This window comes from Lissotriton helveticus, chromosome 3_1 (assembly GCF_964261635.1).
Source record: "Lissotriton helveticus chromosome 3_1, aLisHel1.1, whole genome shotgun sequence".
In the NCBI taxonomy this organism is placed as follows: Eukaryota; Metazoa; Chordata; class Amphibia; order Caudata; family Salamandridae; genus Lissotriton; species Lissotriton helveticus.
Window position 1 is genome coordinate 1,847,283,612 of NC_136061.1, and position 20,151 is coordinate 1,847,303,762.

General features: G+C 42.2%; 1 protein-coding gene across 1 annotated transcript in view; it reads left to right on the forward strand.

Annotated features, from left to right (window-relative positions):
• MUC6 (mucin 6, oligomeric mucus/gel-forming) overlaps window positions 1-20,151 on the forward strand; it is a 169,026-nt gene that overhangs the window by 18,120 nt on the left and 130,755 nt on the right. The window contains exons 4-8 of the mRNA XM_078683451.1: window positions 304-391; window positions 1,649-1,761; window positions 2,189-2,396; window positions 4,733-4,861; window positions 5,768-5,888. Coding sequence (XP_078539577.1) covers window positions 304-391; window positions 1,649-1,761; window positions 2,189-2,396; window positions 4,733-4,861; window positions 5,768-5,888 — 659 coding nt within the window. The remainder of the gene's footprint in view (window positions 1-303; window positions 392-1,648; window positions 1,762-2,188; window positions 2,397-4,732; window positions 4,862-5,767; window positions 5,889-20,151) is intronic.

Below are 20,151 nucleotides of genomic sequence, written 5' to 3' on the forward strand. Positions count from 1 at the left end.
CTGTTTGAGATGAGAGACATCTATGGAGTATTCCATCTGTAGTGGGCTAGAAGTCTTGATCTCTGTAGGGGAAGGGAGAAGGGGGCATCACGTGGCCCAGTGGTGAGCCTCAATTTGTCTTCCTATTGAAATTATTGCTCTGAGAATGGGTGGAGTCTCCAAAATTTGATTTCGCTGGGACGCAAAATAAAAGCAATAAAGTAAACAGGGATGCAGTCAGGACTTACAAGGCACACACTGAGTATACAGAGGAATAAAACATCTAGTTTTCTTGAGCCCTAACAGTCATTTGAAATCCCACAGGTTGACGTAGACAGAAAATATGCTGGGGAAACTTGTGGGATGTGCGGGAACTTTAACGGCATACACCTGGATGAGTTTAAAGAAGAAGGTAAGCTCCTGGGAGGGACTCAAGTGTTTTCATCAAGGTTTGCTTACGTTATTATGTATATCCCACTGGTCCATGCTTGTTTACCTGCAGTGTTCCAGTGGCATCTTTTCCTGAAGGTCTATTTGGTTAGGATTTGGAGTTGAATTGGTTTCAGATCACAGCAGACTTATCCAGTTGCTGGGGTGGGAGCCAGCTCCACCCACTGAGATTAGGACCCGGCCCTAGAAGGACAGGAATACAGAAGGCAAGGAGCAGAGCGTATTAGGCTATTACCAATGTACTGCTTGAAATCGTTATTGAAAAAGTAGCAAGCCTAAATATTGATGCGTTGACAGTGCTGTAGCTGCTACAAGTACTGGAATATCTGGGCGAGCTGTAGCACATAACTCATCACTACTGTTTTCACAGAGCATGCTACTTGTCTCGGTTTGACTGCCATGGAAATGCAGTGCAAGCTCCTCAAACCACAATAGTAGGCTACGTTTTACGCTGATTCAATCTGGGGGTGGGATGGCAGTACTTTAAGTGAATGCCCTTATTGTGTGGCCATTCAATCCTGTAAATCAGAGGGGCAACCCATAAAAAGAACTGGATCTGGCGACATCGCTTCCATTGTGGGGAGTTGATAGATGAGACATTGCTGTGGGAACAGCCGCAGTGAATAGCATTGATGAAGATTTGTCAGGAATTTTTTCTGCAGCTTCACAGAAAGGCAAGCACAATGAACCTCATTTCAACGCAGTAGCTGTATGAGATCCCAAGAAGCGGAGAAACTCCAAGCCATTCATTGGCTGCTCTTGCAGAACCGTGTGGGGATTCTTGGAGTGAAGGAAGGTCTTGTGTGATGAGTTTGGTGCTGGTGCTTAATTAGGGTTATCTTCATGTCACTTGTGGCAAAGTTCAGGAAAATGGATCAGCAGCTGGCTACTATGTACAAGCAGTGAATCAGGAGAGCTTGGTTAGTCCCACAGTACTAGATGTGAGCCCCAGATCAATAGTGGCAAGTTAACTGTCAATACTGAGAAGTATTCTTGACGCCTAGCTATGAGTTGCTGGTCACTAGGGGAGAAGTGTCCTTTACTGGCAGAACATATCTCTATTGTAAAGATTGTGTGTGGTATCTTAATGTGGAGACAGGTTATATCCCAGGTTGCACTAAGGAAGTCTTTTCTCCATGGCCACAGTTCTTTCACTGCCTCATGTCCATTCTGAAAAGTTGCATGGATCTTCTAGTAAACTGTCCTTTTTCTTCGGCAGGGGGGAATCTTGTATTTCCATACCAGTATGCCTTGAGTCAGCAGATAGATGACCCAGGAGTGACCTGCCCATTTCAGACTGGTACAGCCCTGATGCTGCCAAGTGACCTATATGTAAGTTTCATCCTGCTCATTCTCTGTTAATGTATACTGACCAGAACCAAATATTTCAAGTTTGGAATTTTAGCGTAAAGCCTAACAGGAACCATTTACATTTGATCTCCTAGAAATGTGAGCTGCAACAATCAAGTCATCAAACCATTATTTTTGACTTAATGGAGCCCTCAGATACATTTTTATGGATTAGCCCAGGAACTGCTGCATAAACAGATAATGCCTCTTCAATGAAGGCAAACATTGTGTGGGTTAACCAAGACATGGCCATAGTTTCCTGTGTGCTTGACTTTGTATCTGGTTCTCTGTTGTAGGAGAACCACAAATCCATACCTGGTTACCGGCCACCTGAATGGGCAGATCTTGTGTTCTCATGATACAAGCGAAAAGTCCTGATTTAATCCATGACTCAATCTCTCTCTTCCAGGTCACCACCTGCTTGGAACTGCTCGACCGGGTGTCATTATCCTGCACAGTGCCAAAGGCAAACTTCATTGGCCCGTGCCAAAGAGACTTGTACTACTGTAGCACACCAGGCATGTCGAATTGTGCCTGCTCTACACTGTCACAATACTCCAGTCAGTGTGCCAACAGTCTGCAGTATGTCAACAACTGGAGGGACGAAACCTTCTGCCGTAAGTGGTCACAATGGGTAACCAGTGGTAGCTTCTAAATTAGGGCGCTGGGGCTCAACCCCTCCCCAAAATGTATCTCAGTTTAACACATTCTTTCAGATTCTTTTGTCTCAAAACCACAGACTGCAAGACAGTTAGTTACTATCTGCAGAGCCCTCGATCTAAGTGAGTGTCAGGAATCCAGGGGCCTCATTTATGAGAAATGACACATTGCTGCGTAAAAGCACCGATGCGTCACTTCTCAGTGCGCCCTCCTTACGACATACCTGATGCATCATATTTAATGTATAACGCATCATGTCGCAAGGATTTACAGATAGCGCAAAAGTGACTCATTGCTGGAGTGTGTCGCAAAAGTGACGCAACTCCAGCAATGCGTCCGTTCACATGGGGCAAGCCACATGTGAAAGGGACTGCGTAAGCCTTACGCCTGCTGTGGGGCAGGTGCAAAATTTTGACTCAACGGAGTCCTAGAAGTGACGCAGTGAAATCTCATAGATTTCACTGCGTCACTTCTACGAGCCTTTTTGCGGGGGAACGCCCCCCCTGCATACATTATACCTGACGCAGGTATAATGTAGCGCAGGGGTTTACAAAGTGACGCATCTACCTTGATGCGTCACTTTGTAAATATGGTGCAACAAGGCACATTTTCTACGCTGCTGGTGCGTCACAAAAAGTGACGCACCGGCGGCGTAAAAGTGACGCACGGCCTCATAAATGAGGCCCCAGGAATGTTCGGTAGTGTGTGTTCATATCAGCGGGGGCCGACACAGGTACGCAGGGTGGGGTGTGGTAGAGCGTGGCGGTGGGAGTCTACAGACAACGGAATAGGAATTATTTATTTATTTAATTATACATATTCCGCCGTCTGTCGAATTACCCTCTCCCACCCCCTCTGCCCACCGTGTTTACATGTGCCAGCCGCTGCTGGGTCATATGCAAAGTTTCATTTGACAAGTCATAAAATGAGTAGTCCTGTCGACTACAACGCTCCTCTTTGTTGGGAAAGAGATGAGAAGACAAGGCCAGACTCAGTCTGTCCACCTGTGCGTGGCTGTGACTTTTACACCGCACGTTTCGAGTCTTTTGTATATCATAGCTTTTATATAAAATCCGTTTGCAGCAATTTAATGATTCAAAATGAATAAATGAAGGGACACTGTGGTGGAGCAACATTACAATTGAGACGGATCAGGTAGGCAGGGTCAACAGACAATGATGATGATGACTTAGCTTTGGACAAATGTAATTGACCACAGGATGTGATCATTGTGATGATACGGAGCAAACATGCGCATTCTCTGTCTTACAAGGCCATGAAAAGCTACGCATGGTGGCTGCATGTGCCTTGTATATATGGGCCAGCGCATTGTGCTGCCACTGCGTAGAAAAAATGACGCACTGGCAGTGCCTGAGTTTTCCTGTGACGATTTTGAAAGGAAATCCCTTTCCTTTTAAGAATTAGGTACCATCTCCTTTGAGATTTAAGTAACCAATCACTGGTCCCAAACCAATAAAACATAGCAACCAAATCACAATGAGGGGGAACGCCCCCTTTAGGCCTCTTGTTAATTATTTGTAGGTATGGGCACTAAACCCATTCTGCAAGTCGGAAATTAAAGTCTAACTTTCAAAATGGGTTTGGTGCCTTGTAAAAAAGCATTTTCTGTTTACAAACCATGTGATTTTGAGAATCGCAGGGTTATGAATGCAAGAATGGTTTTGTGCATCTTGCCCTTGAGCAGTAGAAAAGAAAAACGTGTTCCCAACTTATACACCACACTTTGGTTATTCTAAAGATTTTATTTTTCTACCGGTACATTTGTGCTGTTGTGCTTCACAGTCATAAAAACAATCTTTTTAATATTGAAAATGTCACTTCATTCTCGAATGGTATTCCCAAGCTCCCATCATAGGGCGAGCAGATCTTGAAAATCAAAAACCTGGAAATTCTACAAATATAGATGTAGGCTTACAAATTTGCATCAACTTGGGGAAACAGGATAGCATACTTTTCAGTACTTAGACAATAAGGCATTAAGGAGAGGTACATGAAACATTTGCAAACAGAATCATCTTTTTTAATTACGTTGCATTCTGCATAGGCAGTTAACTAATTATGTACTGGAACATATGATAATGTGTCCTCTTCTGTGTTCGGTTGACACTCTCTGGAAACAGAGACATGTGTTCAATTTACTGAAATTTCCAGTGACCAATGGGTAAAACCGGGTTGTCCCGGAAAATCCGGGATGCCTTGTTATTCAATCCCATTAGTTCTCAAAAAAGAATCTTATGGGACATGATATTCATCTTATTCTTCTCTATTACAGCTGTCGCCGTCTGCCCAGCTAATCAGGTGTACGACGAGAGCGGAATGCCCTGTATTGCCACATGCTCCAACCCCCAGTACATGTGTCCGTCCAGCCACCCAGGCGTCTATGGCTGCTTCTGCCCAGAAGGTATCCTTCATTTCAATTTAACCCAAAAATGTCCACGCATCCCTTAACCCACTCAAACTTGCATGAGTAATAGAATGCCCAAGAAAGATATTTCAGGGATACCCAGATGGCAGTCCCAAGGCTACAGGTACCATGTGGCAAAATTGTGATTTTGGTGGTGGTGTGAGGCAAGACATAAAGGCTGAAGGTGAAAGTAAGGAAGAGAGACAGAACTAAGGGAAAGAGAGAATAAATAGGTGAACCTGATGAGAGATGTAGAAGAGAGTGAGAAGAAGGAAGGGATAGGAGAAAGTAGTAGCGAGTGCCGGATAGTGCATTGAAGCCGAGAATGAGGATAAGGTAATTTCTTGTGAAAGTAGTGACAATAATGAGAAGAGAAGAAGAGCTAGATAGACAAAGAAAGCCAGAGGGATAACCAAGAGCCTATTATTGGGTAACGTAGATAGAGACAGAGAGACAGAGATACTGAGTAGGTTGTAAGGCATCGAAGAACATAATGAGAAAAAAAATTGAAAGACTGAGGGAGATAAAAACAGGCAAATAAAGGGTAAATAAAAAGCAGATGTGGAGATTTTGAGTTGAGGAAAGAATTGTGAAGAGAAGAAAGAGATGAGAAAAAGGACAAGAATAGGCTGGGAAGAGGAAAAGTAGGAGGGGACTAGAGTGAAAGGAAGGAGGGAAAATAAGTCATATACGGAGGGGCAGGAGGAGAAAGGGAAGAGGAAATTAGATAAATGTCAGAGACACAGTGAGGGGAATAAAAGAGGGTCAAATGCCTTAGTGGTATATGAATAATACATCTGAATAAAGAGAAGATCTGCAAGAGGATTACAAGACAAATGCGATGGGACTGAATGTGGTTCACATCAGTAGGAATCTGCTTAACCTTTACACTTTGCAATGCAGGTACTGTTCTGGATGACATTACTGGCACTGGCGAATGTGTCTCGGTGAACGACTGTCCCTGCAAAATCAATGAGCAAATCTACACCCAAAATGAGACAGCAAAGTTTTCTTGCCAAACCTGGTGAGTACCAGACCCACCCAATGAAGAAGGGGTGGGATTGTGACATATAAATGACACCAAATCCATTGTGAAGCCCAGGCTTTACCCTGCTAGTCTGGCAGTGATCATTCATTGGTATACGTAATAAATCAATCAATCAATCGGTCAAACAATAAGAACTAGTGGGTTAAAATAGGTAAACCATAAAAGCACAAAATCACAAGATATTCATCGCAATAACAACAAAAACATTGATTGTGATAATCACCCAAACAAAATAAAAAAGGCAATGATTTTATGATGTTTTCCAAAGCAAGGAATTACCAAGCCATACAGCAGATTTTAAAAACGATCATATAGCAAAACGTAGTAGATTAGCGCAGGTCTTCACGTATTAAACCTAAAATTCTTTAAGAGCGAAATTAGATATCAAAAAAGGAAGACAAAAACAATAACATCTACAAAAGAAAAGAAAATTCAAAAAGCTTCTGGGGTGAATTTTCACCACAGGGGAAACACATTGAAATGGTACTAAACTGGTACTTGGGAAAAGACAAATAGCCTAATTCCCAGGCTATGTGACACTAAGCAGATAAGGCTCCGAACCTAAAAAGTTCTGCATAATGGCATAATATTTTAGCAACAGCTTTGCAAGCTCTGCTGCCTCTCTTAGGCTGTTTGTACACTCCATAAAAGCCTTTGTCACCAACTGGTTGTCAAGTGTTAGAATATGATTAGGGTGAAAGAATAAAGAGGTTTTACTTAGCTAAATTGAGATGGATTTAAAATGCAGGAGCCACTGAATTTTCAGGCCCTTCAAGAAATTAAGACAACCTTTAGTGATTGTTTTATTCTGAAAGGCCTTGTGGTTACTCCAAACCGAAACCTATAGCAAGAGAGGGGACAGTTTAATATGATCAGCTACATAGGGGATAACCTAATTCTCATAGCAGAAGAAATGAGCGCGGCTAGGGGGAAGACCAAGACATCTACCATGAAGCGATTTTCTTTAATTTGATAGTTTCAAGTGAATAAATTACACCAAACACCAGAGCCATAGGATAGAGTAGATGCGCTGCATTTTTATAGATTTCCATCAAGGCTAGACTTGGTTTGCTTCCACTAATAGTGGAAAACTAAACAAGGGGAGAAAAATGGAGGCAGCACCAGGGATGAAGTCACACTTTAGTCAGTATGATCTTTCAAATTTCTTTGTTCTTCTTTAAGATAAAAGACGACAGGACAACAGCCAACACGTTTCGTTCCTTTTAGAGGAACTTCATCAGGGCTCAGTAGGCGAGTATATTTTCTTTTAGGTTAAAGGGAAGCGTTGAGAATGATCGCACTCCACAGGTATAATGGGTGCAATATAGCCTAGGTCCAATGTGACCTCTCGTGTCGAAATAGAAAAAGCGATCCTTCAGTCAAGTCGGTGTTCCAGGCTATTCCTCTGGAAACAAATAGGGTATCGCAGGGCCTCAGTCGGCCTCAGTAGTATATCTTAGATTCGAGATTCTCCTACCAGAATGAGCCATAGGATAGAGTAGGTGCACTGCATTTTTATCGATTTCCAGCTAGGCTAGACTTGGTTTGCTTCCACTAATAGTGGAAAACTAAACAAGGCTCCTGAGCATGTTTTCGATATCTAAAGCTAAGACAGGGCACCCACAAGCTGAGCAGAATCAAATGTGACCCCCAAGAAGGAAAGTGATACATTTTCTCAATTTTATTGTCTTTTTCAGTAAAAGACCTATATTTTGTGGAACAAGGTCTACATACCATAATTTGAGTTTAAGAGAGATTGGTGTCTAAATTAAGAACCTCCATGAAGGAGACACAGGGATCAATGACTCGTTTAAGATCATTGGAGATATGAGATAACCGAACAGCATAATCAGCTTAGAGAGCAAAGATAGGCCTAAGTTTCACAAGTTGCATATCCTAACTATTACCTAACAAACAAGAGTTATGATATATAATATAAACAAAATGGGGGCAAGACGCAGCCTTGTCAGATGGCCCGGGCCATTATAGGTCTTTGTGTATTTTTCTAATCATGCCAATTTGACATGCTGTAAGCGCTCATTAAGCAGGTTACATCTTCCATGACATTGTACATAGATTTTTGTGAAAAAAGAGTCATATAATTCTTTTAGTGTAGACACAGAGAGGGCCTTCCAAAGTCTTGCACAAGCTCTTATCTTCAGTAACATGAGCATGAATAATCCTTTTCTCACGCTCTGCTGCAGGACAACTCATGAGGGAAAAGGAAAAGATTTCAAATTTGGCAGTATGGTCTGTGTTGGGACTGGAAGCTTGAATATGCTGGATAACAGAGTCATAGCCTCCATGGACCAGAGGGAAATCACATGAAATATGAGTTGGGTCAGGACCATCAATCAGAAGGTGCCTCTCAACAAGCTCAATATCTTTAGAGATACAGCCTACCGCTCGCTCTAAAAAGCAGTCAATGGCAGAGCCTTACATTTGTGGAATAGATTTACCTGTTATCTTGCATTTGAGGACAAAGAATAAAGGAGTGGTGTATCAGCTACCTCCAGTTGTGGATGGACACAGAAGGCCAGGTCTACGCCAGGATGCACCCTCCATGCATCACAGACAGTGGTGAAATCAAGAGCGCTAAATAGAGCCCATCACTCCTTCTCCAGTATAAAGAGGCATAGCCTGGGAGGTGTAGTTGTCTCCCACCTTCCCATGCACTCAGCAAAGCCAACAACTCAGGGCATACTGCAGAAGAGAAATCATACGTGCTACATAGTGTATGTCATTCCTTCTCTTTCAATGTAAAGAAGTGTAGCAACTCAGGGCTTCCTATTTTATACTCAATAAAAGCATTGAGGAAGCAAGAGGTTTTGCCACCAGCAATGTTTTCCTTGGTACAACAGGGCATCACATATATGCAGTTTGAGTAACTAAGACCTCTCCTCCACTACAAATCGTATGGGGTTTTCTTGCAGCTCTTCGTTTGTTTAGCGTATCAATGCACCTGCATGGGCCCATGGAAGTTCTACACAGGGCATCTTTTTTACCATAAGATCCGTGGATTCTTTGTTTCTTTCTCCATTTATGTTCTTGACTGATGTTCTACCACAATATTTAGCGTAGAATATTAACCTGTAACAATACCGAGGACATGATATCAATTACCACTATAATGTCAAGCTAAGCATATATAAGCTAGTGTAAATTTACTATTCCTAACTCCATATATTATATATATATATATACATATATATATATATTACCTACTGGCGGTCGCCAGTAGGTATATATAGTTAGGATTTTTTCTCTATGGGTTTTTTGAAAATTCTATGTCTAATAACTTTGGCGTTTGTGGACGGAATTGGCTGAAATTTTCAGGAAAATGGCACATTTTGTTTCTGAGCAGCCCTTGAAAATTTGGGGGGGGTTCGTCCAGTGGGGGCCGAGAAAAAAGGGGGGTCCCAAAACGTGTTTTTAACATTGAGTTTTCCATAGGGCGGTTGGCCTCACTTTTAGCCCGAACGGCTGAATGGATTTGCACGAAACTTGGCAAAATTGTAGGGACTGGTAGCCCGATGTGCCTTTTGTAGGTCTCAATATATGTGCTCCAGTGGATTTTGAGAAATTAACGTTTAAAAAAAGATATATATCTGTAACAGCGGACCGGGCAGCGCTCTGGTTCGCGGACTTTTCGCGCAACGGAGCTTTGTGAAGCGAAGCTGATTGGTTCTCCGGCGTCTGTCAACATTCCAAACAGTCCGTAGCGGCCGCCATCTTGTCTCTCGGTAGGATCGAGAGACAAGAGGAGGTCAAAACAAAGGGGGAAATAACTATAAGGGGGCATAGTAGATCCTCGCTGACCCCCTAGGTTTGATGTGGAGGTTTTAAAAGGGCCCCGCGGGGCAAAAAAAAAAAATAATAATAATAATTGAACGGCTGAATGGATTTGCACGAAACTTGGCAAAATATTAGGGACTGGTAGCCCGATGTGCCTTTGCTAGGTCTCAATATATGTGCTCCAGTGGATTTTGAGAAATTAACGTTCAAAAAAAGATATATATCTGTAACAGCGCTCCGCTTCGCGTAACGGAGGTTTGCGAAGCTGATTGGTCATTCTGTCACTGGGCTATAGTTGGGCTACATCTGGCTGATATTTGGGCTACATTTGTTTTTTTGTGTGTCTGGCGGCCATCTTTGGGCTACATTGGGCTACATTGGGCTTCATTGGGCTACATTCGGCTAATTAGCAAATAGCTCATCGCAAACTAGGAATGGTAAAGAATCGCTATTTATTCCTTAAAGTTCGCTATTTAGGAAATGCAAAAAACTTTGATGATATATATGGCGGTTCATCTCTAACAAGATAAGAAGCATAGGGATACATTTATGATGACTGGCGCATCACCAGGGATGTGTTAGTCATTCTGTGCCGCTGTTCCGTCACCTATGGTGTGCTGCATTTACAATGCGGCGCATCATGGGGCAAAAACAGCACAGATGCGTGATGTATCTGTGCCGTAAAGGTGGCGCATTGCTGGAGTTGTATCGCAAGTGTGATGAAGCTCCAGCAAGGGTCGGGGGTGCCCCTGTCGCAGGGTTTCTGTTCTCACACAGAACTGTGGACAGAGGATTGGAACCTCGGCGAATTAGGGTGTCCCAAAACTCACGTTAGTAATCAAAAACTCCTTAGCAAGCTAGGTACAGTGTCACATTGGATATAACAAACTCTCAATGTTTAGACAATCCAGAATATGAACTTATAGTACCTCAGGATACGTGGAACTCATGAACAGTCGGTCGTTATAGATTTCTTAGAAACCAGAACATGGAGTTAAGAAGAACAGATGTGTATTTGAAATGTTTATTTACTAATGCCGTCTTCTCAGGCGTAGTACCTTAGATAATAAAAGTACACATATTATCAGTAGCAAAATTACCAGCATAGTTACTAGTACATAAAAAGTGAATGGTGATAGTATGTTAACATGCTGTAAATGAATAAGAGTTAGCAACACTTATAAGCAGCCGCGGGCCGTGGAGGGAGTTACGGTGAGGCAGGGAGGCGGGGAGGGGGAGAAGCAGGGTGGAGAATACAAGTACACATATTATCAGTAGCAAAATTACCAGCATAGTTACTAGTACATAAAAAGCGAATGGTGACAGTTAACATGCTGTAAATGAATAAGAGTTAGCAACACTTATAAGCAGCCGCGGGCCGTGGAGGGAGTTACGGTGGGGCAGGGAGGCGGGGAGGGGGAGGGGCAAGGTAGAGAGGGCTCCACCCTGCTTCTCCCCCTCCCCGCCTCCCTGCCCCATCGTAACTCCCTCCACGGCCCGCGGCTGCTTATATCTCACCCTCCCTAATACACATATTATATTATTTGCTAAGAAGGTCTCTTTGTGTTGGTTTAGGGCGTGCCCATACTTTAGTGTCTTAGATTTGAAGGAATCACATCACCATACACCAGCTCTCTCTTCATGTGAACCGCATCAACTGTTGTGTATGTGTGTTCGGCAAAGCAATATAAAACCCGCCTCATGCCCAGAATTGGCAGAAGTTGCACTTATGTTATGAGTATGAAGTCGTGGAGATCAGACCTCATAACAATTCTGTATCGTGCTGTTCTTGAAACTTTAGCACTCGCTGTACAGATATAGTTTAACAAGTAAAGCAGATAGTAGACCAATAACATATTATTCTCATGTAAACCACGATGAACTACTAGGTGGAAAGCTAAAGCAACAACTAAGTGTCGTGTGCAGAAGTTGCAAAAAAGGAAAAATGGCGTTTAAACCGGTAATGAGCCCATGCTAACTTAACACGGTGTAAAGATATCCAGGACCTAGATGACACCTCCTCATGATCCGGAAACGAACTGAATAAGATAATAGAAGTGCCATCTCATGTGAGCAGATTGCAAGTTTATATGTGGACGGTCCGCAAGGTAAAGCATTAAAAACTAGGAAAATTTAATGCTAAAGAAAAATAAAACAGCCAAGTACTTTATCGAGTCTTAAGCCAATAGGCAAGGTAAATAATAAAAACTTGACAAATAAGTCAATGAATTGTCAATGAAATGCTAGTACTCAGCATATCAAACATGAAAAAGGTCTATGACATAACTGTGTATGCAAAATAAGCTGCAACAGCCTCCAATAGGAAGTCACCGTCTTCATCCGAAAACAGTTCAGCCATCCAATTTAAAAGCGGAAAAGAACATACGTGCTCTCCCAGCACCGGATCCTCTATCACCATCAGAGGACAGCTCGGTGGGTTTTCAAGAAAGCTCTCTTCCAAGAAAGACTGTGCTGCCGCCAGTAAATTCCAGGGACCAAGTAGTCCATGCATCAATGCCACAGCCATAATCCTTTCGCCAGGACAAACCAACTCGTGAGTAATGATAGGAGTCATCAGCTGATTAAAGTCGACGTCAGGAGAAACCGGTCCGCAGAGACACAAATCAATGGCCCAATCGAAATCACAGGTCAGGCAGTGAAATACAGGCTGGACACAGGTGAAGTAGGAGAACCGAAAAGATAATCCATATGCCGTGCTTAATATCGCCAACGGCATTGTGCCATAATATTCTAGCATGCGATTGCGGAACAGTGTCAGCAGCTGCAGGGTCGGAGGTTGCATAGGAGGGACATCCATATTTAAAAATGTAAAAAAGCACAAGAGCGTCCGCTGGTAATGCAAGTAAAAATGCCAATCCACGAACCAGAGTGCAGAAAATACAATGAAAGGAAGCAGGGATGACTCCAAAGATTTTCTCAAATGAAGTCACGAGACCACTGGTAACAACTTTAAAAAAGTGTGTCAGGGACTTTGTGGAGGATGCGTTAAAGATAGTCGGAAACATGTTGCTGAAATTGAAAGGCAAATCTTAATTGAAAAGGGTGTGCACCTCTGTACGGGTGTTCGCTATGTGAAGTACGAAAGTTTCACGGGCCGAACTCAAGGCCACCTCTCTCTGAGACAAAAGAGCTCTTATTCTTGCCATGCCGTTGAAACGTGTCCCAAGGTTGGTATTTGTGGCCAGATTGAAAACTCCCTATGTTCATGTGTGGGAGGAAATAGAACATTTCTGCAGCAAATAACCCGTTCACTTACTGTTACGATAAAAGGAATACTTTTAATTAACTCAGAACAATCTTCATTATTGAGCATCAAATAACTACCATTTTCCAACAACTTGAACGTGGGGATGATAGCAGGAACTGGCGTGCCTTGCAACACGCAAGCCATATTTGGTCGGTGTTTGTTGCATGAACCGTGTAACTGTATGTGCCTACACATTAGTGAATGATCTGGCGTCTCAGTGCATTCCTCTCCATTCAGATAAACTTCTTGATCATCTTTGAAACATCTGTATGTGTATGGAAGCGACCAGACCTCATGAAGAAAAGCACTACCTAAAGGTTCATAACGACCTATTGGTATATATTTCATACAATTTGAAAACTTATATAAAGCAAAAGGCAGCGTTATTAAACCGTGGATAAGGCATGTTGTCAAAAAACCCGCAATCCTCTGCTGATGATGTCACTGAGCATGTCATGAATGATGTAATATGTGACATCATCAGCAGTGGATTACGGGTAATAGTATCTCTAGTTTACTCCCCTATAGCTGTCTTTATTTTAACATAAGTGTGTGTTTCCCTCCCTTATACTTACTGTTTTTGGTTCGCTTCCAGTTCGCGTACCGGCGAGCGAACTAGGAAGCGAACTAAGAGAAATAGAGGTTGGCACAGTTCCAAATATTGTACCAATTTTTTAATAACGGGGAGGTAGTTCTTAAAAGAACTTTTTTTTTTATTTTTCTGAACATTTTTTTACTGTTTTTGAATTTTTCGGAACAGTTTTATATTTTTTTGGGTTTTTCTTGGAGGGGGCAATGAAAACGATTCATTGTAAAGGGCTCAACAGGAGCAACAAAACAAAAAAAAGAAGTATTTATTATTTTGGGCGTTTTGGACAAACTTGCATATGATAGTCAATAGCTCTGTTGATCAGAGTGATGCTTCTTTCTCCGTAGGAAATGAATCCATCGCAAAATACGCAGGTGTGTTTTACTTCACCAAATCTCATTTGTATATTTGGCACCATCTCCCTGCCCTCTGGTCCCGTTACTTCCGGTACAACAGATCTTCTGGCCATAATAGGGAGATTATCTAGGTCGTTCCGAAACTGTGCAGCACTGTAGTTGTTAGGATGCCACCTAGTCATATGGCGATGCATTGTGTAGTTTCCGAAACTGTATTTTTTGTCGGTCCCTCTGGACAGTCTATCTTGACATATAAGGCAAGTTACGTATCTTGCATTTACTTTTTTCTGACCTTTGGGAATTTTAAAAAATTGCCAAATGAAGTTTTCTTTCCGGTGAGACGTCCTGGGCTGCTCAGGCAAAAACTGCCTCTCTTCGTGCTCGTCCTCCTGTTCCTCTTCTTCTTCTTCTTGTTGAATTATAACTTGAGCAGGTGGTCCACTCTTCCTTGGATGTGGTGGAGGTGGTGGGGAAGCACCAGCTGAAGCTACTAAAGAAGCCATTGCTCAGTGATCACAAAGGGTCTTTCTCTCACAATGATGAAAGTCAGAGTGAGGAAAGAAGGAGGGATTTTCATCATTTGGGAAAAACAAGAGTTCTCAACCAATCAAAAGTGTTCATTTTAGATTATATGACCTAGTCTTACATCATTAGGAAACCAAAAGTGAAATGAACCAATGAAAAGTGTTATTACCAAGTCACATGACTTGCTGTGTTTACGTTAAGCGCTTTGCAGGGCCTCCCGGTTTGCTTCCAGAAACCTGCGCTTTGCGACTCGCTTCGCGTACCAGTTCGCTAACGTAGTACGTCATATGACGTATCACGCGACAACGTGAAACGTCATGCGGACGGGAGGCGTCACGATGTTGTTTTGTAACGCGGCACTTGCGGTAAAGAAACGTTTACCGGCTCGCGGTCTATTTCGCGGCATCAAGGTCAGCTAACGGGAAGCTTCCCTATTTGCGAAGCGGGAACGAAGAAAAAAAAATATTTAAAAAAAAAATTATTCATAAACATATAAAATATATTTTTGGATTTAAAGAAGAATACATTTTACAGCTACAGATATTAGCTGTTAAAAAACCAATGAAATTCACAGAAAAAACCATAGGTTATGGACCATATATAGTTAGGAATTAGCATTTACAAAACCTTGAAAATTCACTGAAAAAACCATAGGTTATAGACCATATATAGTTAGGAATTAGCATTTACAAAACAACGGGGGCAAAGGCCTGCATTAACTACCTTTCACTATCTGCAAAGAGAGAGTACTCCTAATAGAAATGAGGGGGGGGGGCACCATTCAAAGCAGATCAGTGTGCATAAACACGAAAATGTTTTCACTTACCACGTACTTGACATTCGACAGCTTATGATATTTGCTATTAAAAAACCATTGAAATTCACTGAAAAAACCATAGGTTATAGACCATATATAGTTAGGAATTAGCATTTACAAAACCTTGAAAATTCACTGAAAAAACCATAGGTTATAGACCATATATAGTTAGGAATTAGCATTTAAAAAACCTTATTTTACTCACACAAAACCATTGAAATTCCATATATAGTTAGTTGCACTAACTATATATTGCGCACCCGCAATCCACTGCGGATGATGTCACATATTACATCATTCATGACATGGTCAGTGACATCACTGATGACATCACTGATGACATCTCAAATGACATCACTGATGACATCACTGATGACATCTCAAATGACATCACTGATAACATCTCAAATGACATCCCTGATGACATCACTGATGACATCTCAAATGACATCACTGATGACATCTCATTTGACATCAATGGTCACATCACTGATGATATCATTCATGTGACAATACAATGCATCTCCTCACACTTTAATATAACCTCTGTTACACCCAGTGTTAAATACAGAATATAATTTTTTAAACCATTGACACACCAATACTAGTTACTACATACGCACTCACTGATTCCTTCGTCTACACACACATTCACTCATTCACCCATACAATCATTCATACATACAATCACTCATCTTTACAACACTATCATATGCACTCATACACCTATACAGACACTCACACTCTGCCACTGATCCATGGAGTTACTCACACACCTAGTCAGTCCTGTAAAGAATCAATCACACTTCTATTTTCTAATCTATACAGTTAAACATAGAGTACCTTACATTTTCAAACATATACTAACACATACTTACTCTCTTATACAATCATTGATACAAGAACACATTGATCTGCACAGAGTCAGACATCTCCCAGCCAGCCACACACACACTCAGTCTCCCATACAAATACTTGGACAATCAATCAATAACCCATATAGTTACTCATATAGCTACTGATCAACACATGCAGCACTTTACAGAACAACAGACATAATGATGCACAAATTAAGACAGTTTAGTCACTAACCCATGCACTCAGTGAGACACATTTAATCACTTACTCATTCATAAAGTCAGTCACGCACCTACTAAATCTTTTATTTAGGCACTTCTACATCTACTCATTTTTCAATATGTAAAACATATTTAAACTTTACAGAAACACACAGTCAATGGATGATGTCATCAGTGATGTCATCAGTGATGTCATTTGAGATGTCATCAGTGATGTCATCAGTGATGTCACTGACCATGTCATGAATGATGTAATATGTGACATCATCAGCAGTGGATTGCGGGTGCGCAATATATAGTTAGTGCAACTAACTATATATGGAATTTCAATGGTTTTGTGTGAGTAAAATAAGGTTTTTTAAATGCTAATTCCTAACTATATATGGTCTATAACCTATGGTTTTTTCAGTGAATATATATATATATATATATATATATATATATTTATTTTATAGTTTTATAGAGCGCGTACCAGACCCGTGAGGGTATCAGAGCGCCTTACAGGATTAAGGGGTAGTATACAAGCGTAGGGACGGGGGGGGGATACATTGGGAAAGGTAAGGTATACATTATACAAGAAAAGTACGCTGCACGTTTGAAGTCCAGGCTACATGTGATATAAAAGTTAAAACAAGTAGATACATTATACAAGAAGGCATGCAGTCCCAGCTCTTGGTGGGATATATTTAAATATATGTGTACATGCATATATATTTACATTGATCTAATCCTGTACGTTGTACACAAGGCGAGGAGGAGGGGACATATATACCTAAGTCCCACACAGCTTGAAAGATGTTTTGTGAGTCGGAGCGGCATGAGGCGGCAAGCAACATGTTTAAAGGCAAAGGCAATAAGGACAAGCGCAAGTCTACACTAGACGCTAGTGGCAGTCTGAGCAGTGATAATGTGACCACCAAATGTAAGGCGCTCGAACGGCTGTGCGAGCGCGAAATAAGGAAATGGTGGGAGGGCACGTCGTTGCAAAGTTATATTGATGTGAATAGGGTCCCGAGGGGCCTTAGAATCTATACGGTGCCCGCATACGAGTCCCCAGACCCATTGCTTCTAGATGCGTGGGCGGAACATACGGCGGAAGCTTGCAAGGGGAGCTTGAGACTGCTAGTTAAATTCGCATGGAGCGATAGAGAAAAAGCGCTAGAAGAGATCAAGGTCCTAGAGAATGAATTATCCAAGGAAGAAGACCAAAACAAAGTAACAGAACTTAAGGAACAGATGAAAATACGACTAAAGGCATACGAAGAAAAAATTAAGCTGCGGAAAGAGAGCAAATTCGATAGAGACGAGGAGGACTATGCTCTGGGAAGGGTGCTAACATTCGCGAAAAAGTATGACGCACCCCGTAAAGAGCTATTGAAGAAGTCGTCAACCGCCCCCACAGCACAACCTGAGGTACCCGTAACCTCAGAATCCTCTGCGGCAGAGAATTCCTCAGATGAGGATATAGCGGGACGCCTACGATCAGGACTTGTGCGTACTCCTTTTCACGAGGAGTTCAAGTTGATCCGCCAATCATGGAGAAGCGGGGGGCAGGCAAACCCCCGGAAAAAGGAGCAGGAGGAAAACGAGGCGGGGGCAGAGGGGGCGCAATAAGATCAACCTCACCGCCTGTAACACGGAGCAAGAGGGGGTTCAACAAACGGCAGTGATGGAAGAGGAGAATCAAACCATTGTAAACCTGACAAGTAAAATTTTGACTGAGACGGAGGAATCAGTCTTGGAGTTAGGTTTGAACTTCTGCCCTCGGAGACACCTGGAATTTGCACAAACGCGGATCGATCTTTATAAGTTCACCCGCAAGCTTAAACTGCATACGTTTTTTAAGACTAAAGCTCAATCCACGACACAAAAGAGAAAAACTAGGAGACCTTTGGAGACCGACAGTCTCATGATCAGAGATTTGGGTGCGTTGATGGTTATGGAGGACCTTGGTGATGAGAGTGAGACGGAGAATCACACTGATTTGAGGGTGTCACAACAAGTGTCCGTCACAGGAGTGGCACAAGGAGACACCACCCGTTTAAACCTGTATCCACCTTTAATCCCCAAATGGTATATGATGCCATTGATGTGTTCTCGGATGCCGTCATAAAGGACTTGAAGACATTTCGCAGGAAAAAGCATTTTGTTCAAACGGATCGCGATAGTAATTTCTCCAACGCACAGAACCTGGCACTAAAATCATTATGTAAAGATAAAAACATAGTATATAAACCTGCGGACAAAGGCGGGAACATTGTGCTACAAACGAAGGAGAATTACAATTAAGAGGCAGCCAGACAACTAGGGTGCAAATCCACGTACCTGATGATCACAGAGAAAGAATATCACAAAAGCGTCAATGACTATCATGTGCTCATTACAAAATGGCACAACGAAGGCCTCCTAGAAATGGAAGAATTTATGTTTTTGAGACGTCTTAAACCTGTTATCCCAACTTTCTATTACATCCCTAAGGTGCACAAAAACCCCACCGCACCCCCGGGGAGGCCTATCGTTGCGTCACAGGGGAGTCTCACTGAACATTTATCTATGTTTGTGGATTATTTTCTGTTACCTTTTGTTCTGACTTTGAAGTCATATATCCGTGACACTACAGATTTTCTTGAAAAACTGAATAAAATTGAGTGGAAGGAAGGCTATACCCTGATGGTGTTGGACATCACCAGCCTCTACACCGCTATTGATCATGGTGATGGTCTACTGGCCATAAAGTACTATCTAGACCAGAGACCTTTGAAATTTATGAAGCACAGTCAAATGTTAATGGAATTTATCCAATTTTGCCTAACTAACAACATATTCCTTTCCAAACAGCATTGTTCCGGCAGTTGTCAGGGACTGCAATGGGCACCTGCTTCGCCCCCAGCTACGCAAACTTGCTGGTGGGAGGAGCAGGTGGCCTGGGGGGCAGAGAATGCATCATGGACCCGCAATGTAATCAGTTGGTATCGTTTCATAGACGATTTATTTATTGTCTGGAACGGTACAACTGAGTGCGCTAAACAGTATATGGGGGTACTGAATGAAAATAGTGTGAATCTGGAATTCTCAGGTGAGGTGAGTCAAACCACTGTGAATTACCTCGATGTAACCATCTATGTAGAGGGAGACACACTAAAAAGCAAACTCTTCCGTAAACCCACAGCGGGGAATAGTGTCCTGAGAGCCACCAGCAGTCACCCTGTTAGCCTTGTGAAGAGTATCCCCTACGGGGAGTTATTAAGGATAAGGCGTAACTGTACGGACAACAAGGAATTTCAAATGGCAGCCAAACAGTGTATAGACCGTTTCAAGTCGAGAGGGTATGGGGGGGAAATCCTCAATGATGCCTACAAACGAGCAAACTCGACACACAGAGAAGATCTGTTTAAAAGCAAATGCAAGAAAACATCAGAGAAGAGTGGGGGTAAATTCAGGTTAATAACTACCTTCTCCCAGGATGCGGCCTTTCTGAATAAAATCATCAAAAAAAGTTGGCATATCTTACAGACAGATGACCTCCTCAATGATGATTTACCAGCTAATCCCCAGATCACGTATCGGAAGGCTCGTTCCATCAAGAATGATTTGGTTCAGAGCCATCTGGTAGAATCCCCCAAGACCAACGCCTTTGGTGAAATCTGTGGCTTTTCCCCTTGTGGGAAATGTAAGGCGTGCAAGTTCAGTAGGAGAGTTCGATCTTACACTATCCCTAACACTGGGATACAACGTAGGATCAATAAATTTATAACTTGCTCCACCCCTTACTGTGTCTACTGCCTGGTATGCCCCTGCGGGCTACGATAT